Consider the following 22,738-nt stretch of genomic DNA (forward strand, 5'->3'; position numbering starts at 1 on the left):
AAAACAACTCTTGACTAAATAATTCCATTTCCTATAAAGAATTTCTAAACCAGAACTATTTCTTACTCTAAAACCTCCCTCCCTCTGTAAATCAGTTTCTGCAAAAGTATATGCAGATCCTCATTGAGAATTTTTGGATTAAGCATGTTTCAAATGAGTAACGCTGTGGCAGAATAATTGTATCAAATAAAGACAATTTGCATTTAAGTTATTTGTCAAAGACATCTCTGTTAGATAGTTGGTTTTTCTGGGGAGGAGCTCTATGCCATGAAAGGATGGATGGAACTTGAGTCAGAACACAGACTCACCAATCTGTGGTGGTATTTTGAGGGTGGACCTCTCAGAAGACCAATCCAAGTAATATCTATTTTTTTTTTCTAAATATCCAACTCAAAGGGGATTTACATTTCTTCCTTTAAATCACAGATCCATAGCTGTCATCACACTTGTTAAACAAGTTTCCTTTTATTTGTTTTTTGCTGTTTTACCCAGCCCTCAAAATCTCAACTGTCATTGTGGTTAGCACATTTACCAGAGAAGAACTGATCACGACAAAAGAAGCGCAGAAGTTTTCTTTATTTACTTGAACAGCCATTATATCAGCACATTATGTATAGGTAAGTGGAGATTTGCTTGCTTAAAATTCTGACATCAATAGAATTAACACTATCTCCCCAATATGACCCCCATCCAAAGATTGCGGTAAAATAGCTGAGTTTGGGTAAGAAACTTGTAGTTTTTCCACAGCATTTTTGGTTTCCTGCATGGAGACAACCCTATCACACTTGTGTTTGCAATTTATAGTTTTTTTTGTAATGATTTGAAGAGTGCTTTAGAAAAGTGATGTGCAGCTAAACCTCCTGTGAATGAAAAATAATATGAATGTGTCACTATTGTAGAGAGCAGGTAGCAGAGGGAACATTTTCTTTTCTTATAAAACAAATGATAAATTGTTATTGATAGTGATGAGGATTAGGATTTCCTTGTATTTGTTTAATAACTTTTGCTTTCTAAAGGCTTTCATGAATAATATATTGAATCTCACAGTATCATTGCTTCATAAGTATTCTCTGTTGAAACATATGTAAATGCACATATTTTACTTGTTAAATATTCATGAACCAGAATCGTACAATTATGTATTTACACATGCATCTATTTTTAAAGTATCTAACTAGATAATTATCACAATAAGTGAACAGTGATCATTAATGGCAAAATTTTAAGAACATACTTTCAGCTCACAAGGAATTTTCATCTACATATATAAAATACAGCAAAATTAACTGAATTTAACTTATAACACTTAATGTTTGGATAACTGTGAAATATAAGTACATACCTTACACAAATAATTTTCTAAAATGTGTATTTTAAGTCAATATTTGAACCCTTTAAGATATGTGTGTATGTGTTTATATATATATATTCACAATATCAGTATTCATATGAAAACGTGATTTGACAGGGAACATTCATTGTGATAGAATATACTAAGAATTTTTCTTGAACTAAAGTAAAAAGGTTTTTGTTGTGTGACTATTTCTTTTTTATTAAGGATACTATTTTATTCATAACCCTGATGTTTTCTTATTACCAACACTTCTGATCTATCAATAAAAGAGTGATCAAACACATTTAAAAGTGGAAAAGAAACAGCATGATTGTTTTGTTTTGTTTTGCCTGCCAGGGAGTCATCACCTTTATGCTGAGTGGATATTGTTTCCTTTAAGGCACCTCCTCATTTTCTTTTTTTTTTTTTTTTTTTTTTTTTTTTAAATTTATTTATTATTATTATACTTTAAGTTGTAGGGTACATGTGCATAACGTGCAGGTTTGTTACATATGTATACTTGTGCCATGTTGCTGTGCTGCACCCATCAACTCGTCATTTACATCAGGTATAACTCCCAATGCAATCCCTCCCCCCTCCCCCCTCCCCATGATAGGCCCCGGTGTGTGATGTTCCCCTTCCTGAGTCCGAGTGATCTTTCATCGTGTTGACACTCGTGAGAAGTTCTAACCTAAAAGATTTCAAAAGATAAAGCCATTCTTTCGAATAAGTCCTTGTTACCTGGGAAAGGTTCAAGCTTTAATTCAGGGATTAGCTTCTCATAATGAGGCATTAATCTGATTACACAGCAGAACATGGAGGGATTTAGAAATATAGCTTACTTGCATGTACATTTGAGAAGATCTTAGTGAACTTTGTGCTTTTATGTGGGTGTCTGATGAATAGTTAAGAGAAAGAAAAAAAAAATACCGGAAGTGGAAATAAAGAATTCAAAACCACATTTTATCAATTTCAAATTTTTTCTTAGAGTTAGTCCTATTAAATAGAATGAGGAACATCTCAGAAGAAGGCAATGTTTTAGATTTTTGCAAAGAAGTATTGAGAAGTTTACATCCAGGAGTTTTTTTTTTATGGCAAAATATAATTTATATTCTGTGTCCCCTCCGAGTAATTCCTTATGTGATTTTCCAGAAGAATTTGTTGTATGGACTACCAGAAATTGGTTAATAGCTGATATTCTTGCTGCTTGAGAAGTCTCTGCCATTTTTAGGCAGCTATTTAATCTAGTCACTGTCATGAAGTCTTTAGGTTACAAATTAAAGGTAGCTACAACCCAGAGAATCATTTGTGTTGTGACAAGAGATAATCAATATGGAAAAGGGAATAAGGAATGAAAATATTAAATCCTATAGCAATTCTAATGACATAAAGTTGAAAATTAGGACGTCATTTCAGTTTTTCACCTTTAATCCACAGTGTCTGGGTGAATTCTAAAACATCTTATTTGATTACAATTTAATAAATTTAGGGTTTTTTGTTCTCATAGAATACAACTTCTGAAAACAAACTGTAGACATAAAACAAAAGATTTGCCCAAAATATATGCAAAGACCTGTTCTGAATTAAAAACTTAACAATAAAATGAGCCAAAATAAGAAATGTACAAATGTATCCTCAATTAAACAATGATTAAGGAAAAAAAGTAATTAGTAAGAGTTCACAGGAGACAGAAAAGTGATTAGAGAACCAACCAGTGAGTAAGGTAGTTTTGGTGGAGCTGAATGCTTATGAGATGAACTAAGTGTTGACACATCATTAAAAGATCAGCAATATTTTAAATTTGACAATGAGGAAAAAAAAATGCTCATTATTTAAAGGCTTTTGAGAGATAGTAAAGAATAAGACTGTGACATTTAGGGAGGGTATAAAAAATTTGAGATAATTAGCCATCATTGGAATGAAAACAAATGTTTGCCTTGGAAAAAGAAATACTAATTTTGTCTAATTTTTAATATAATAAGCCATCTGACACACTGATACAGTTTCACAGCCTTGATTCTCTCTTGTTTTTAGATAACTTCTAAATTTATACTTCCAAGTGTCAGTCCTCATTTAACTAAGAGTCTGACATCTCCAATTGTTTCCTGAAAATTTCAATGCTCCTCAAACTCAAAATACGACAAATTTACAATTTTTTCTCCCCAAATTATCTCTTCTAGATTTCATTTCATTCTCCCCTTCCTCTTGAGGGAAATTTGTTCATTAACATATCCTTATCCATTATCCATATAGTAAACTAATTACCAAGTTCTTGCATATATTTTACTCCTGTAAACTTTTTTGAATTCCTACTTTCTTTCTAATTATCATCACGCAGAATCCCATCACTCCAGTCCCATGGAATAGAATAGCTTTCTTTGTTGATTTTCTTTTACTTTCTTCCTCCTTTCCACTATTATCACGCATATTACCTGCAGTTTCATCTTCCTAAGCACTACAAGCCCTCGTGTTAGTTATTCCACAAGATAAAGTCGAAACTCTTTTGACTAACTCTGAAGGCTTTACATAACTTGGGTCCCTCTGATCTTTCCTCCAAAATGTAGTTGCCCTTGATCTCCCTTGCCTTTATTCATTCACTTATTCAACCTTTAATGCTAGGCACTGTGCAATATCCTGGATACAAAAAATAACAAATAATGATATGGTCCCAGATCACAACATGCTTAAAACTAACGGTAAAAAGACTGAAATGTAAACACAAAAAAATACTATGAATGTAGGACATAATATGGTTGACCACAGAAGACGACAATGAAAAGGATATGACAGAGTTGAGTGATAAAGTTTGAGTGCAAGCTCACAGGGTAGACTTGAGGTGAACATTTTAGGTGAAAGAACAGAGTGCAAGGGCATAGAGACAAGAGTCTTATGTGTCCATAGAGCTGTAAATGGTTTGAAATGTCTAGAACATAGGTTATTTGTTGGAGAGTGAGAAGAGATAGTGGAGGGGTTGGCCTAAGACAGGGACACATGCAGTTTATTTATAGAAACTTAAAGAAAAGAGAGTTTGGGGCACAGATGAAGAGAAGTTCAGAAATATGATGATGGAATTGTAAAAATTCTTTAGTGATGTCTTCCATTTTCTCAGTGGAATACTACAGTTATCAACTAGGCGTGAGGATGAGTCAGATGGTGCTGGAAGTTTGAGGAGAAAACTGATATGAAATCATTTTCTAGAAAAATGATAAAACATCAGTAGAGGATGGATTTCAAAAAAGATCTTATATTCCTGAAAGCATCAACCCAATTTATTTTTTCTATGATCCAATGTATCATACACAGTGCACTCAGATGCTACTTTTAATCTGAAAATATATCTGAAAAAAAGCTGACAACATGCCTTCGTAGATTAAAGTCTTTCTATATTTTACCATAAAGATAGTGCATAGTGTAGTGAGAATCTGCATCAACAGGATTATTAAAGTGCAAATTTCCAGGCCCTACTAGGAATTCTATTTCACTTGATCTGGAATAAGATTCCACAATCTGCAGTTTAATCACCTTGGGTGATTCTGATTAAGGCCACTCTCCAATTGCACTTGAAAGAGTCTCAATACAGAAGTCAAAATCTTAACACCCTTGTGTAGTATCAAGGGTAATTCTTGCTCCTACTTCTCTGTTCGTGTCAGGCAGAGTTTTCTAGGAAAACAGAACCAATAGAAGATACAGATATAGAAACACACATATATACAAACATACACACACAGGTTTATTTTAAGGAATTGGTTCATACAACTGTGTGATTTGTGTGATTTGAAAGTCTGAAATCCATAGAACAGGCTGCCAGGCTGGAACTCAGGAAGGATTTTTATGTTATCATCTCAAGGCAGAATTTTTTCTTCTCCTGGAAACCTTCATTTTTGCTCTTAAGATCTTCAACTGATTGGATGAGATTCACCCACATTATCAAAGGTAACCTCCTTTACTTAAAGTCAATTGATTATAAATGTTATTACAGCAATGGAATACCTTCACAGCAACATCTAAAGTAGTGTTTGACCAAACAGCTCAGCACCACAGCCTAGCCAAAGGTAACACATAAAATTAGCCATCATACTCTCCAATGTCATCTTTGAATGATTCATGACTCACAGTTTGCCATAACGAAATGGAATTGCTGGTCTTTCTTTAAGCATTGCATGTTGTTCCCTCTTCCTAGATGTCTTCCTATGCCATTTTGTCTAGAAAACTCCCACAGATCCTTATTTCAACTTAGATTGAGGCTCTCAATACCAATTTTTGCCTAAACAAGACATAGTGAAAATACCTGATAGATTCACCATGACATGCTTTTCTACGAAAGAGTTCTTTGAAAGAGAGTAATAAATAAGCTAATAAGATAGGTGGACAGTTCTCTAACACAGTATAGCACTTCATATTTTTGCATGTTCTTTGTATAAAATAAAGATAATAAATAATATAGGATCATGATCATACTTTAAAAGATTAATATGGGCTTAGACATAAAGAACTTCTAGGACATTTCCCTTCCCTTCCCTACCCCTCTGACCTGACAAGATCTTCACTTACTGATACTCTGTTTCTAATCCTTGATCATGGGAGGGAGCAAGGTGCCAAGTATAGATAACTTGTAACCAACCACTGTACTCCTAAATGTAATCTCATAACAGATTTAGAGAGGTTCAATCAAAAACTTTAAGGGAAACTGATTTTTAAAAAAATTTTTGTCTCTTGCTCTCACTCTTCCTCCCTCCCTCCCACTCTCCCTTTCTTCCTCCTTTTAAAAATGTCTTTTGTTACTATTGTATCTGAATTATAGAGTTTCTAGGGGCAAGCAGGAGACAAGAAATACAGATTTAAAATGACTGTGGGTTTTTCTAGTAGAGCCTTCAGATTCATATCATCCTTTACTTGCGGACCAGTCATGGCTTCCCGTACATCTGTGTCACTATGGATGATTGCCCTTCTTGTGTTTGGAGTGTTGTTAATCTTTGGAATAACTAATAGTCTCCTGGTTCATTTTCTGGCAATAGGTTGGTAAATAATACATTTTATTTATTTCATTTTATTGTAATCTTTATTTCAATCTCTACAAAAGATAAAAAAATTTGAAACAGTGAATTATCTCCCTTTAAAATGGCACCAGGATCCACAGATTACAGAAATCAGCATTGTTAACATTTGTCAAACACTGTATTGCAGGCATCTTTTTTACTATACACAGGTAAAAGAATGGATATTCATACACAGACATGAATACACAGATAGGAAGACTTTGGAAAACATAAGAAAAGTTAGAGTCATTTTTTAAAAATGCTATGTTTTAACTTTAGATATTGTATCATTTATATCCTACTATGAAAGACAAGAAAATCATGTATTTGTACTTTTCATTTTCCTCCTACACTTCTCAGTAGTTTGTTAGCAATGTTATTCTTATTACATTGTGAACATTTGTAACACTTTGTTCTGGTCTGTAATAAATGTTACTACAGTTGTTTGGTTTCGAATATATATTTAGATGGAGCATATACTCACCATCAACACTTTCTTCGTGGTATTGCTACACCTGGGTGTTGTTTTTCTTCCTCCATAGTTGGATATACTCATAAATAATCAAATAGTTACTCAGAGGTTTTTTATGCAAACACAGGCTCTCCTTCACTATCCCTATTTTCCATTTCTCAGACACAACCACTTTCAATTCTCTGCTTCTTAATACTGCTGTATTCTAATTTTTCAATTGTTGGCATCATCTGTTCACTTTCTACTATGGAAGAATGAAGATTCTGTACACATTCATACTCTGGCGACATAGCAGTCATTTTGGGATTTCCCTTTAGCAGCATTTACCTTCAACTACCTGTTGAGTCTGACACCCTAATACCTGAATTCCATATTTCTTTTTATTACTGTATTCACTCAGTTGTAGTGGAGTATATGCTCCAGGAGCTTTCTGGGAAAGGGTTATGATGGGAAGTGTACATTTTTGACAACTTGTGTGCCTGAAAATGTCTTAAATCTACCGTTTACCTTAATTAATAATATCGAATTCTAAGTTGAAAACAATTTTTCCTCTTCATTTTGATGCTGATGCTCTGTTGTCTTATTGCCTTCAAAGCTCCTGTCAAGAAGTCTGATTGTGTCTGGAATTGATGGGTTCTTGGTCTTGCTGACTTCAAGAATGAAGCCACGGATACTCGCGGTGAGTGTTAACAGTTCTTAAAGATGGTATGTCTGGAGTTTGTTCCTTCAGATATTCAGATATGTCTGGAGCTTCTTCCTTCTGGTGGGTTCGTGGTCTCGCTGACAGTGAAGCTGCAGACCTTCGCCATGACTGTTACAGCTCATAAAGGTGGTGTGGACCCAAAGAGTGAGTGGCAGCAAGATTTATTGTAAAGACCAAAAGAACAAAGCTTCCACAGTGGAGAAGGGGACCCGCAGCTTGCCGCTGGCTCAGGCAGCCAGCTTTTATTCCCTTATCTGATCCCTCCCACATCCTACTGTTTGGTCCATTTTACAGAGAGTGGATTTGTCCATTTTACAGAGAGCTGATTGGTCCATTTTGACAGGGTGCTGATTGGTGCATTTACAATCCCTGAGCTAGACACAGAGTGCTGATTGGTGCATTTACAATCATCTAGCTAGACATAAAAGTTCTCCAAGTCCCCACTAGATTAGCTAGACACAGAGCACTGATTGGTGCATTTATAAACCTTGAGCTAGACACAGAGTGCTGATTGGTGTGTTTACAAACCTTGAACTAGACACAGAGAGTGCTGATTGGTGCATTTACAATCCTCTAGCAAGACATAAAAGTTCTCCAAGTCCCCCCCCCCCCACCCAATTCAGGAACCCAGTTGGTTTCCCCTGGTGGGTCCTGCACCAGGGCCTCAGGTGGAGCTGCCCACCAGTCCCGCTGCACAGCCTGCACTCCTCAGTCCTTGGGTGGTCGATGGGACCCAGGACGTGCAGCAGGGGGCGGTGCCTGTCGGGGAGGCTCGGGCAGCACGGGACCCCACCGTAGGGGAGCTCGGGCATGGGGGTGCTGCAGGTCCCGAGCCCTGTCCTGCAGGGAGGTGGCTGAGGCCCAGCAAGAATTTGAGTACAGCACGGGCAGGCTGGCAGTGCTGGGGGACCCGGTGCCCCCTTCACAGCTGCTGGCCCAGGTGCTAAGCCCCTGACTGCCCGGGGTTGGCAGTGCCGGCTGGCCCCTCCGAGTGTGGGGCCTGTTGAGTCCACGCCCACCTGGAACTCACGCTGGCCTGCAGCGCCATGCGCAGCTCCGGTTCCCACCTGCACCTCTCCCCCAACACCACCCCACAAACAGAGAGAGCCAGCTCTGGCCTCAGTCAGCCCAGAGAGGTGCTCCCACAGTGCAGCAGTGGGCTGAAGGGCTCCTCAAGCACAGCCAGAGAAGACACCGAGGCTGAGGAGGCACTGAGAGTGAGCGAGGGCTGCTAGCACGTTGTAGTCTGTCATGATGACATTTTGATTCTAGAATTTTTGAGGGAAACTTCTTCTACCCCTGTCCATCATGTTCTGAAACCTCATTGGATTTTTTTTTTTTTTTTTGTCCACAGTATTTTGAAATTTCATGGTAATGTGACAGAGTGGAGATCTTGTTTTCATCTATTGTGCTGACATTTAGTGGGCTATGACAATCTGAAAATTCATTATACTTCAGTTCCTGGAAATTTTCTTGGATTATGTCTTTGTTGATTTCCTGTCCTTCATGCTCTGTTTCTGAAGCTCCTATTATTTTGACAGTGAGACTCCTAAATGTGACATCTATTTTTTTAAATCTTTTCCTTTATATTTTCCTTTCTTCATCTTTTTTAAAAAAAATCACTTTCTTGGCTGGGTGCGGTGGCTCATGCCTGTAATCCTAGCACTTTTGGAGGCCAAGGCGGGTGGATCACGAGGTCAGGAGATCGAGACTATCCTGGCCAACATGATGAAACCCCATCTCTACTAAAAATACAAAAATTAGCTGGGCATGGTGGTGTGTGCCTGTAGTCCCAGCTACTCGGGAGGCTGAGGCAGGAGAGTCACTTGAACCCAGGATGCAGAGGTTCCAGTGAGCTAAGATCACAACCCTGCACTCCAGACTGGCAACAGAGTGAGACTCAGTCTCAAAAAAAAAAAAAAAAAAAAATCACTTTCTTGATTTTCTCAAGTTTACTTTCTAAACTTTCTATTGATTTCTTATTTCTGTTATTATATATTTAAAGTCCCAGATACTTTTCTAATTATCTAAATGTTCCTTTATATAGCATCTTGATTTTATTTCTTACAAACACTTTCTCTGAGGATAATAATGTTTAAATTATTTTTTTGCCTGAATAGTCTTTTTCTTTCAAGGTTTTCTTTGGTTATTTCAGTCATATTTCCTATTACATACTTTTCTCAAATATATGTTGATCCTTTGGTGTCTGCAAATTTTCAAAATTGGGGATCAAAGACCTGACTGAAGGAAGTGCCTATTGGTGATAGTTTTTATTACAGATGTTCTATCTGGTCAGATGTTTTGTTGAGAGAATCTAAATTACCAGTATATTTAGGTATTTTCTTTTGAGTTGGTCAGAATTCTTAGATAGGGGAAAATTCCTCCCTTGTTCTGCATGCATATAATATTTGCTGCTACCTTTCTGTAGTCAAGTTGGGAAGAGTCCAGCATAGATGTTTTGAGTGTGGTGCACCTGACCTCAACTGTTTTAATCTCCATGGTATGAAAACCTTAGCAGTTGGGGAAGACACCAGGAGCTAGTTGTTTCAATCAATTTTTCTGGTTTTAATTTCATTTCTTCTATTCCTACTTCCATGAGTACCTGGTACCATTTAAGCTACTCTTTTAAGACAGCACATGCCTTTACTTTTCCCACTACAATATAAGGTTTTAGGTTTCTTAGTCTGTTAGGCGAATTACCACTCACCTGCCTCCAGCTTTCATAATGCTGTTGTTGCCTCCTCTCCCATTATCATTGTCTTTGTGGGATAACTTCTTTAAAACCCCAAACCACACACTTTTCCTATCATTTTAGCGGGATTTGGGGAAGAAATATGTACAGATGCATTTATTAAATTTATCATCTTTAAGTGAATGTTCTTGATTCTTGAGTTTCTTATTATGACTAATCTCTAGGTTGGTTATCAGTCTTCTTGAAGTCATTCCTTTAAGATTTTGAGCTGCTGAAATTCCTGAGATTTTACATGCATAAAAATATATAAGCAAAAACGTATTTGTTTATATTATCTTTTCCTTAGAACTTTGTAAACTATTCCCACTGTATTTTTGTCAATTTAGTGTTGTCAAAGAAAAGATCCTGACCATTTCCTATTTGTAAATATAAATGTAAATGATTTTTTGTTGCTTTTTTCTGCCAAATCATCACAAGATTATTTATGCTATAGATTCATCAAATCCAGTCAGTCTTAGTATTGTGTTCATCCTTTAATTTTTCTTTGAACAAATGGGCCCTTTAAAGCTACAGATTTAAATGTCTTTGTTGAGTTCTTTTTTTCAGGGCTGCCAATTTAGCATTTGTTGGACCTCCTTTTCCTTTCATGTTGTTTATTCCTTCAATAATTTTAGTTTCTCTTTTCAATTTTATTTTATTTGTTTTGCTCAAGCCTGTCCTCATGTTACAAGATATTAAAAAATCTGTACCTGTTCTTCTCAATGTGGCTTTTATCTCTGATAGTCTTATTTTCCTCTTCCATTCCTTTACTAAATTCTGCAGCTTACTTGTCTTCTTCACCAAATGGTTGTACATTGTTTAGTTCTTTTGTATACTGCATCTTTGAGACTATTGGAATTAGCTGTTAACACATTTTTGTTTCCTTAGTAATTCCTCTTCTAGTTTTTAAAAATATTTTTTCTTCCTTTTGGCTTTTTTCCCTCCAAGATCTACAAAGTTCCTACTGCATTATTTGTAACATTATTTATTCTTTGGGGTTTGGGATAGATGTTTTCTAAAGAATACTGTAAGAAGTGGGCCTAGAGGGTAGATTATAGGCGGAGGGAGTGTTTTTTTTTTTTTTTTTTTAATTGACACATAGTAATTGTATGTATTTGTAAGGTTTAGCATGATATTTAGATATATGTATACAATATGTAATGATCAAGTCAGGGTAATTAGCGTATTCATTACCTCAAACATTATCTGTTTATTTTTGTTGAGAACATTCAAAATTTTTTCTTCCAGCTATTTGAAAATATATAATAAATTATTGTTAAATATAGCCATCCTACAGTGCTTTAGAAGAAACGAAATTATTCCTCTTACCTAATAGTAATTTTGTATCTGTTAACACACCTCTTCCTATTCCCCTTCTCCTACACTTTCCAGCTTCTAGTAACCACTATTCTACTCTCTATATCTATGAGATCAAAGTTTTTAGCTTCTACATGTAAGTGTGAACATGTAGTATTTATCTTTCTGTGCCTGCTTGGCTTATTTCATTTAATGTACCCCATTCATGTTGCTGAAAATGACAGGATTCCATTTTTTTTAAATGACAGAATAGTATCTCATGATGTATTTATGCCACATTTTCTTTATCTATTCATCTGTTGATGGACACTTAGGGCTATTGTGAATAGTGCTGCAATAAACATGAGAGCAAAGATTTCTTTTTGACAAACTAATTTTCTTTTCTTTGGATATGTATATACCCAGTAGTAAGATTGCTAGACAATATGGTAGTTCTATTTCTAGCTTTTTGGGAAACTTCATACTGTTTTCCATAATGGCTGTATTAATTAAAAATCTCTACCAATGTTGTGTAAGAGCTCCCTTTTCTCCACATCCTTGCCAGCATTTGTTAATTTTGGTCTTTTTATAATAGCCATTCTAACTGGGGTAAGATTATATTTCATTGTGGTTTTGATATGCATTTCCCTGATGGTTAATGATGTTGAGCATTTTATTTTATTTTATTTCATTTATTTATTTATTTATTTATTTATTTATTTATTCTTTTTTTTTTTTCTTTCTTTTTTTTTTTTGAGACGCAGTCTCACTCTGTCACCCAGGCTGGAGTGCTGTGGCCGGATCTCAGCTCACTGCAAGCTCCGCCTCCCGGGTTCACGCCATTCTCCTGCCTCAGCCTCCCGAGTAGCTGGGACTACAGGCGCCCGCCACCTCACCCGGCTAGTTTTTTGTATTTTTTAGTAGAGACTGGGTTTCACCGTGTTAGCCAGGATGGTCTCGATCTCCTGACCTCGTGATCCGCCCGTCTCGGCCTCCCAAAGTGCTGGGATTACAGGCTTGAGACACGGCGCCCGGCCTATTTATTTTTTTTGAGACAGAGTTTCGCTCTTTCGCCCAGGCTGGAGTGAAGTGGCACGATCTTGGCTCACTGCAACCTCCAACCCCCAGATTCAAGTGATTATCCTGCCTCAGCTTCCGGTGTAGTTGGGATTATAAGCCCCCATCATCACACCCGGCTAATTTTTGTATTTTCAGTAGAGACGGGTTTCACCATGTTGGTCAGGTTGGTCTCAAACTCCTGACCTCAGGTAATCCACCCGCCTTGGCCTCCCAAAGTGTGAGGATCACAGGTGTGAGCCACCACACATGGTCAAGCATTTTTAAAAATAGACCTGATGTCCCTTTGTTTGTCTTGTTTTGAAAAATGTCTATTCAGATCAGCTGCCTATTTTTAATTGGATTTCTTTTTCTGTTGAGTTCCTTATATATTCCAGATATTAAATATTAATCCCTTGTTGGATGAATAGTTTCCTTCTATTCTTCAGGTTGTCTGTTTACTCTATTGATAGTTTCCTTTATCGTGCAGAAGTTTTTTAGTTTGATATAATCCCATTCGTCTATTTTTGTTTTTATTACCTGTGCTTTTGAAGTCTTATTCATAAAACATTTGCCCAGACTAATGTCTTAGGGCATTTTTTCTGTGTTTTCCTCCAGTAATTTTACAGTTCTGTGCCGTACATTTAAGTCTGTATGTCACCCTGATTTGATTTTTATATACGATGTAAGAGAGGGGTCTAGTGTCATTCTTCTGTTTGTGGATATCCAGTTTCCCCAGCACCATTTATTGAAAAGATTGTCCTTTCCCAATGTATGCTCTTGTTGCTTTTGTCAAAAATCAGATAGCTGTAAATATATACCATACCATTAGTGTCACTACAGCTTTGTTGAAGTATATGTTGTATATGTTGAAGTCAGATAGTATGATGCCTCCAGCTTTGTTCTTTGTGCTCAGGATTTCTTTGGCTATTTGGGGTCTTTTGTGGTTCCATATCAATTTTAGGATTGTTTTTTCTATTTCTGTTGAAAAGGTCAATGGTTAAAAAAAGTCATTGGTATTTTGATAGGAGTTGTATTGAATCTGTAGATTGCTATGGATAGTATAGTCATTTTAGCAATATTAATTATTCCATTCCATGAACATGTGATGTCTTTTAATTTTTTTGAGTGTCTTCTATTTCTTTCCTCAGAGTTTTGTAGTTGTGTTTATAGAGATCTTTCACCTCCTTGGTTAAATTCGTTTGTAGCTTTCTCTTTTTCTGTAGCTATTGTAATTGGGATTGTTTTCTTGATTTCTTTTTCAACCAGTTTGTTATTGATGTGTAAAAAGGCTACTGATTTTTATATGTTGAATTTTGATCTTGAAACTTAGTTGAGTTCATTTATCAGTTCTAAGACTGTTTTGGTTACATCTTTAGGTTTTGTTTTAAATATAAGATTATGTCACCTGTCAACAGGGACAATTTAACTTTCTCCTTTCTAATTATGGATTTTTTTCCCCTTATTGCTCTGTCTCGGACTTCTAGGCTGAAGGAATCTGCAGTTTATATCTTTGTCTATTATCTCAAACATTCTCTTATCTCACTGTTGTTTTCTTTAACCCCAGGGTCCGTTTACTTTCACTTTTTAAGAGTTAAGAAGCTGGGATGGCCCTGAAGAAATCTCTCTAATTATGATATAATAATTTATGACGTCCCTTATTTCTTTTCCCCAGCTTACTTTCAGCAAGTTGCCTTAGCGGGAAGATTGGATCATATACAATAAAAATGTCACAATTGCATGATTTCACTTTTATTATTACTTTTGCCATTATGCAGTGTTAAAATAGGCCTTTACAGAAATCTTCCTGTCTTTTTATAGGCTCTGAAGTCTTTTTTTTGTTTGTTTCTTTTTTTAATTTTAGGGATGGACTCTTGCTCTGTTGCCCAGGCTGGAGTGCAGTGGTGTAATCTTGGCTCACTGCAACCTCCCCCTCCTGGGTTGAAGCAATTCTCCTACCTCAGTCTCCCAAGTGGGTGGGATTACAGGCTCCTGCCACTATGCCCAGCTAATTTTTGTATTTTTAGTAGAGACAGGGCTTCATCATGTTGGCCAGGCTGGTCTCCAACTTGCAACCTCAGGTGATCTGCTCACCTCAGCCCCCCAAAGTGTTGAGATAACAGGTGTGAGCCACCACGTCTGGCCAGCTCTCAAGTCTTAATACTCAGTCACTGAGAACTTTTAGAAAAATGTACATCTAGCTTAATTTGTGAGATGTATCTCTGACGTACATAATCTCTCACTTCAGTGTATATTTCACAGTTTGGAGCATATTTGCTTCACATTTTAAAATTTGAAGTTGTAACTGGTAGCTTTATTGTTTGTTTCCTTAGAATGGAGCCCACTATTCTTATCTTTTGTTCTTTTTCTGGGCTTAGGGGTAGGAAAATGTAAAAGTGATTTTGCTCTGTCGTCTTTAGATAGAAGTCCTCTCATAATTTATGCTTAAACCTTGATATTGCATCCAGAGCACTCAGGAAAAAAATGTATATGTATATGTGTGTGTTTTAGGTTTTCTTTCTAGAATATGTTTTAATATAATTAAACATACTTAATTATAGGTTTTAAATAATTAAGTAATGGAAAAGTTGTAGAATGATTTCCTTTCTTTTCTGCTCTATTATACATCTTTCTCAATTCATACTGGCATTTAAACTACTTACGTAGATGGAAATGTTAATCGTATGGTACAAGTATGCCTTGTAGACATCCCATTCCTAGAAGTTATTTTCATCTCATTAGGTATCAACTGAGCAGAATGACTGTATTCACAGTGACCTCGGTATAGTTAGTGAGCAATCTCCGTGTCCCATTAAGACTGCTACACAGAATTAAATTAGTAACAGGATATTCAAATGTTGATTTTCTTGTCCTAGGGTATGTTTTCTTTATCCTAATTGCCATAGACATTAAAGATTCAATTTATTCACTCTCTTTGGAAAAGAGCTCCATTCAGTTGTAATCAAACCAATCCATATCCTTCCAATCTTAATTACATTAATTTAATCTTGTATTAATTAAGGAATATTCATGGCTGTTGAACATTGTAATAGGTAGAAATAATTAGGAATCCAAATATCTGAATGATGCATTGTAAAAATTGAATTATGAGAGAGAAGTTGCATAGTTTCAAGGTCTAGTTTTTGTTTGCTACTTATAAAAAAAACCTAGTAAACTACTGTTATAAAGCTTTATCAGTTTATCTCTATAGTAAAAGATCTATAACCCACAGAAAAACTAACTGAAATTAACAATGTTCCTTCATAAATCACTTATAATCAACCCATTTTCAGCATTTTGTTGAGAGCTTTCTGACTTCTTTTTCCATCAACTTTATTATAAAATATTTTCACATTTATAGTTATATTATATTTAATCATATTGTCTCCTTTTCTGCATTCACATAGAACTTGCAATTGAAAAATAAACTTTGCCATTTAATTATATCATATTAATACCACATGTAATGGTTTCATTCATATCATCTCTTCCACAAGATGATCTTCAAAGGCAACAATCATATTGCAAAATAATATTAATATTTATTTAGTTCTTATTATATGCTAGGCACTCTTATGTGGTATCTAGCATATTCCTAAATGTTGAATATGTATCACATTGGAGATAACATGTATCATATGTCAAGTAGCTTAGTATCTATGACAATTTAGGAAGGAAATGTAATAGCTTAAGTATGGGCTTTGGAGTCAGACAAATTGAGTTTTGATCCTTGGCTCTTCTTAGTGGCTATATAATTTTGGGTAAATTACTTAGTCTCTCTGAGACTACACTTCTCCTGAAAGATTAATATATTTCATAAAGTTTTTCTAAAATATCTTCACATAGTAGATGCTTATGTGGTAACTATTTTTATTCATAATCTGACAGTTGATTATTATAGATGAAAATCTCTTTATAGTATATATTCCTGTCTCAACCAATATTTTATTCTGTTTATTTACTTCGTATCTTCATCTACTATCTCAAACATTCTCTTTTCTGTGTTTATGATTGATATATGTATCAGATAAAAATTATATATATAATTTATATATACTATATATTTATATATTTATATGTAGTTTATATTTATATTAAATAATATAAATATATAGTATATATTTTATATATATTACAAATTTGCATTTAATAGCCCTAGAATCTTTGGCAATTTACTGTATCACTTTGAGTCTGTTCCTGACCTTGGATGATCTGCCCGCATCGGCCTCCCAAAGTGTTGGGATTACAGGCGGGAGCCACCACGTTTGGCCTCCCTTTTTTTAGATTTGTGTAACTGCTTGTCCTCCATATTGAATAATACAGTTGCATGCATACTGTCACCAAGCAAAAATAAGAGGATGGATAGTCCTGTGCTTAACCTAAAGGTACTCCACAAACCCATAAAGGAGCAGAAGAAACCAAGTTATGAAAGATCAGACAATGAGGAAGAAACTGCTGTTTTCAGCAACATATGAAAACTTTATGTTGTTTCCAGTCCTGATAACAACAGCGTGACAGCACATATACGACTGGTATTCAAGGGTCCCAGATCAATGGAAGAAAACACAGGAAAAGGAATTGAAAGTATCTTCCATTAGATGCTGAAGAACCATTCAGGATCCTTGACTACAGATCTGAATTCTCTGAGGCTTATGGGTAAGCTCATGATGGGAGTGGCGTTACTTTCATCATTTTATCCCTAGCATATATCACAAATATCAGACACAAAACTGACCTTCAGTATTTTTTAATGAACATCATTGTTTTACATCAGAGCAATTATTTGTATTCTTCACTATTAAAAACACAATCAAATCACAATAATACCAAACCTTTGTTTGATTCAGGGGTGAGGGCAGGCTGCTTTTCATTCAAAAGCAGATATTAATACTCTAAACAGTCCTTATAAGTACTGATGTGTCTTGCTAATCTTTTACAAAATCTCCCATAACTTTCAAAAGCAGCATTGGATCCACCACTATAAGACAGGTCACTTTTTAAAAGTTATTTTTTGTATACTGGCAGGAATTAGGTTCACTTGTAGGGAATTCCTCTTCTTCTAAGAAAAGACACTCACAGTTTTCCACTTTAGATGATGTGGAATACAATTCTAATTAAATAAGAAAGAAGTCTTGCACGCGGAGCCATGAAGATGGTACCTCCACGTCATACATTCATGTATAGTAAAAGAACAATTCCAATAAGCCAGTGTTCTCTCCTTTGTATTAACACTTTATTTTAAAATTGCAAATTATTTATGGACCCTTCCGCCCTGTTGTACCTATCATCTTAATCCATTGCCCCAAGGTCAGTGGTGCTAGGTTTTAAATTTACTGCGATTTTTTTGTTCTATTTCAGAAATCAGTAAGGTCAATGCTGCAGAAATTATCAACAACCGTAAGTTCAGATACTTTTTAATTAAAGTTTTGAGGTGATCTAAAGCATAGCAGTCATGATTTGTTACTGTTGGTTAGGAACAGTTCTAAGTGTTTCACACATAGAGTAATTAATTTAATCTTTGTAACCATCCTACAGATGGGGATGATTATGATTCCATTTTTGAGACGGGGAAACTGATGCACAAAGAAGTGAAATAATTGCCCAAATTCATCTATCTTGTAAACGATGAGGCCAGAATACAAACTCAGGGAGTCTGATTGCAGAGCATGAACTTAACTATAACTTTATCTGCCTTCCACAGCTCACACATTCTCCAAGTGCTAGTGTCTTGATGACAGTATGCTGGTATGCAGGCAATCCACTGGCTGCTAATGATTCCTGTACAGATTACACTGTAGCTATAAGCACAAGATATTGTCAGATATAACTGTACAAAGCGAACTCAGCTCACTCTCTGCTTTGTAATCAAATGTTATTCTTAATGAAACAAAACTGACTTTTTCTGACAGGCTGTGTGAGATGCGCAAGGATGTCACCTACATTTGTTAGAGTCAGGGTAGGTTCCACTGCTCAGGAAGGAGAATGGCCATGGCAAGCACGCCTTAAAATGAATGGACAACACTACTGTAGGGCATCATTGATCAGTGAAAGATACTTGGTGACTGTGGCTCACTGTTTTAAAGTGTAAGTTCATTATGTTGCCCAAGGCAACAGAAACCAAAGGCTTTGGAGGAAGTTCCAGTTTGTACCTGTTATCCCTGTTTAAATATTAGCAGCACTCCCTTTCATTCTCAAAAGTGTCCTGGTTTGGAAGAAAAATTATATGGCAAGCCTATCTAAGACTTTCCTACCTTTTCAGTAAAAATGGGAAGAGTCATTCATTCTTGACAGTGCATTTTTTTCTTCACATGATACTTACCTCTCATCACTTTATAATACAGTCATCCTAAACTACTTGTAGTTGCTGAAACACATTCTGTTTCATATGTACCTTCCTCTCCGCACATGCCTGCCCCCATCTGCTCATCTTTTAGGCAAATACGACTTAGACCCATAGTCTTATCCAAAATACTATTTTCCCTAAGAAATCTTCCATTCCCTTAAGAATACAGATTTAAGTCTTCCTATTCTGTAGTCTCACTAATTATATACACCACTATTTAACCTATTATAACTGCTAGTGTTTACACCTACCTTTCACTAGATTTAAACTTTTTTATGGCATGGCCACTTATTTTTATTCTATTCCCCCATTGCCTTATATAGTGTATGGTGTAGGAGCTCAAGATTTTTAAAATGAGTTAAAAATCAGATTATAAATTGCTAATGAACTATAGATCAAGGAAGTATTCATGCCAAGAAGAGTACAGTAGATACAGAATGTATTTCTATTATCTTGAAATAAATACAAAATATATGATTTTTATTTCTTTAGGACAAAAAACCCAAAAAACTATACTGTCAGCTTTGGCATGAAAGTAACTCTACCCTATATGCAACATGATGCTCAACAAATTATTATTCATGAAGACTACATCCAGGATGAACATCATGATGATATTGCACTTATTCTGCTCACTAAAAAGGTTTTATTTAAGAATGATGTACATCGAGTTTTTCTTCCTGAAGCCACATAGATTTTTGCACCTGGTGAAGGAGTTGTTGTTACAGGATGGGGAAGACTTTCATTTAATGGTAAGACCAGGGAAAATGTAACATACCATGTAAGGTACAAAAGCAACAGGAAAATAGTAATCTAGGTGTAGAGTCAAGGGCATCATTTACCTCCAGATGTTGAGTACTCTCAGACAATCTCTTAGGGAATGGTGCATATGGAGTTATGACTTTGCAAACTGCCTGGGTTTCAAACATTCCAAGGAAACCAATTTGGTTGTAGAACCTCCCTAACCTGGAAAAGCCAACTGAGAAAGCTGTGGTCCAAAGATGTAGGAAGAGAGATAAAGAGAGACAGGCAACATTAGAAAGATATTTCAAATTATAATTTGAACATTTCTTTTTTATCAGTTTGAATGAGGAAAGTGAGTGGGCTTTTTCATTCTAAAAGTATGCAACAGTCAAATATGGGTCTTATGTACAGAGGATAAAGCAAGGTCATCCAGTTCTTTCAGCTTGTTTGCAGATATTTAATTCCTTTAGGTAAATATCCAGTGTTCCTTCAGAAAGCATCTGTGAAGATTATTGATACAAACACTTGCAATGCTAAAGAAGCCTATCATGGTATGGTGCAGGATACAATGCTATGTGCTGGGTACATGGAAGGAAATATTGGTGCCTGCCAGGTAATTCTGGCTATTATTTACATTGACCAGTAGTATATAAATAACTGCTCTTACTTTACGAAAATCATCAATATGGAGACAATTCTATACTTCAATTAATTTGCACTTTTCCAATCCTGTCAAAGTTCCTCTCAGCTTTGGCACTAAAGTAATTCTTCCCTACATGCAACATATGTTTCTAAGTGTTTAACAAACATTTATGCTGGACTTATTCTGAGTCAAACACTGTTTTAAGTCCTCTACAAATGTTGATTCATTTAATCTTCATTACACTCTTATGATGTAGATAATACCAGTATTCTCATTTTATGATGAGGAAATAGAGGCAGGTAAATTTTAGTAATTTGCACATCATAGCTGACATACAAACCTAGGCTGTCTAGCACCACAGTCCAGATTCTTAGCTACATTTCAATAAATAATCATCTCAGAATTTTTTCAATTACTTTCAGCCCATTCTGAAATTCCTCTCACTTTCTTACCCCCTCATGGTTAGAGTTCTGGTATTTTTTTCTCAGATATGAAGTCCCGTATTCCAAGTATATTCATATGTCTCCCAAAGCTTTGTCATGGAATTAAAGCTTGTAACTTATTAAATCATACCTTTGGTGCAGTGGCTCATGCCTGAAATCCCAGCACTTTGGGAAACCAAGGCAGGAGGACTGTTTGATATCAGGAGTTCAAGACCAGCCTGGGCATCACAGTGAGACCTCATCTCTACAAAAAACAAAAAAATAGCTAGCTCAGTGTGGTGGCATGCCTGTATTCCTAGCTACTCAGAAAGTTAGGTGGGAGGATTACTTGAGCCCAGGAGTTCCAGGCTGCAGTGAGCTGTGATCATGCCACCGCACTCCAGGCTGGGAGACAGAGTGAGATCCTGTCTCTAAAATATAAATAAATTTAAAAAATAAATCACACCTTTCAGTTTTAGGTAAACTCCAGAGTCCTAGGCAAGGTATTCTGGTCAGTCACAGTTGAAGTTAATGGTGACACAGGGATTTACACTGTAGGTAAAATGCTAATGACTCACAAACTTTATCTGGAGTTATCATTTAGTGTAAATGAAGTATCCGAAAGGAAATTCTCACAACGATATATATTCTTTGTTTTATTCAGGGTGACTCTGGAGGACCATTAGTTCATCCTAATTCTCAAAATAATACCTTGTTGGAGTAGTGAGCTGGCGAAGGAATGAATGTGGTGCAATCAATAGTCCAGGGGTCTACACACGAGTGACCACCTACCGCAACTGGATTGCCTCTAAGACTGGTGTCTAACAGAAAATCATCTCCTAGCAACTATTATAGGTTGATTTTGCCTGTTACTCCTAAGCCTTACTTAACATGCATTTTAAATTAGTGTGTACAATGGCTGTTTTGAAAGAACTGTCATCCCAAGGGAATATCTGTGGACTTCTAAGCTAACTCAATAAAACAAGACATCTCAGGTTTGGTCCAGAAAAACCAAAGCAAAGACAGTGTTCACATCAAAAACAGACTATTATAATACGAATTATTTTTCTGTTTCATTAACTCACATCATGGCTATCTCATCACAGCATAAACTCTTGGTTTTTGTCATTCAGACTTTCTAGAATTGTGAAAGTGTGTCCTTGTCCATGGCAAATTAATCACTGTAACTGGAATCAATACTTTATGCAGACTGGGTTGGAATATGCTATATCTGCCTTCATATCATAGTGTTTGTGGAAGGTGTGTGGTTGTGATCTAAATCTAGTCTGAATGTAGGCACTGAGTTACACTCTTTTATTTGTATGAAGTCTTGATCAATTCTTGCAATCACTGTGAAAGAATTTCACATCAGCAAAACCAGGCAAAACAGCACATTTTAGACTTACAGAGACCAGGCAGAGTAGTAGTTCTTCACTGTTGTTACAAGTTTCTGTGGAAATTCTTTATTTGTAACATATTTTGAAAAGTATGCACCCTGAAAATATGTAATGTATTTTAATTAAAACAAATTTAAAAGCAAACTGTTCAATGACAGTTTTCTTTTTGGTTTTTGTTTGCTTTGAGAATTCGTGCGTGGGTTTTCCTTTCTAACTTCTTTTTCCATAAAAAGAAGGGTTGCCTGTACTTGGACCATGGCTTGCGGGAGGACACAGGGTGGTTAAAAAGTATCTTGAGGGCCGGGCCTGGTGGCTCATGTCTGTAATCCCAGCACTTTGGGAGGCCGAGGCAGGCAGATCACTTGAGGTCTGGAGTTTGGGACCAGCCTGGCCAACATGGTGAAACCTCGTCTAATTAGCTGGGGGGTGGTGGCTGGCGCCAGTAATCTCAGCTACTCGGGAGGCTAAGGCAGGAGAATCACTTGAAACGGGGAGGCGGAGGTTGCAGTGAGGAGAAATCACCACTACACTCCAGGCAGGGAGACTCTTCTAAACAAAACAA

The 22,738-nt window shown here is 36.2% G+C and overlaps 1 protein-coding gene and 1 pseudogene across 6 annotated transcripts in view; one reads left to right on the plus strand and one right to left on the minus strand.

The window, feature by feature from the left end:
- On the plus strand, positions 1-22,320 carry LOC144341178 (transmembrane protease serine 11B-like protein). 5 transcript variants are annotated; one of them, XM_078003520.1, is made up of 6 exons: positions 1-617; positions 7,437-7,546; positions 17,123-17,283; positions 17,986-18,024; positions 20,185-20,327; positions 21,444-22,320. In XM_078003520.1, exons 3-6 carry the CDS (start codon positions 17,226-17,228, stop codon positions 21,501-21,503), a joined length of 300 nt encoding a protein of 99 aa, XP_077859646.1. In that variant the 5' UTR covers positions 1-617; positions 7,437-7,546; positions 17,123-17,225; the 3' UTR covers positions 21,504-22,320. The 5 variants fall into 5 exon arrangements, with proteins under 5 accessions (XP_077859646.1, XP_077859645.1, XP_077859644.1 ...); XM_078003519.1 differs by having other exon boundaries at positions 2-617; positions 7,437-7,520; positions 17,013-17,283; XM_078003518.1 differs by having other exon boundaries at positions 3-617; positions 7,437-7,520.
- LOC144340945 (ferritin light chain pseudogene) overlaps positions 1,745-22,738 on the minus strand; it is a 38,407-nt pseudogene continuing 17,413 nt past the window's right edge. Inside the window, exons 3-5 of the transcript XR_013417495.1 lie at positions 22,186-22,725; positions 19,813-19,936; positions 1,745-6,404 (exon numbers count right to left, since the gene is read on the minus strand). The product of XR_013417495.1 is annotated as a ferritin light chain pseudogene (transcript). The remainder of the gene's footprint in view (positions 6,405-19,812; positions 19,937-22,185; positions 22,726-22,738) is intronic.

The sequence above is a fragment of the Macaca mulatta genome, chromosome 5 (genome assembly GCF_049350105.2).
Source record: "Macaca mulatta isolate MMU2019108-1 chromosome 5, T2T-MMU8v2.0, whole genome shotgun sequence".
Classification (NCBI taxonomy): Eukaryota; Metazoa; Chordata; class Mammalia; order Primates; family Cercopithecidae; genus Macaca; species Macaca mulatta.

What these genes read in the sequence shown, in the direction of transcription:
- LOC144341178 (XM_078003520.1), top strand. Translation starts at nt 17,226, where the DNA reads ATGCTGAAGAACCATTCAGGATCCTTGACTACAGATCTGAATTCTCTG. An exon ending in GAATTCTCTGAGGCTTATGG is followed by an intron (nt 17,284 to 17,985) that starts GTAAGCTCATGA and finishes GTTCTATTTCAG; the next exon opens with AAATCAGTAAGGTCAATGCT. An exon ending in TGCAGAAATTATCAACAACC is followed by an intron (nt 18,025 to 20,184) that starts GTAAGTTCAGAT and finishes TAATTCCTTTAG; the next exon opens with GTAAATATCCAGTGTTCCTT.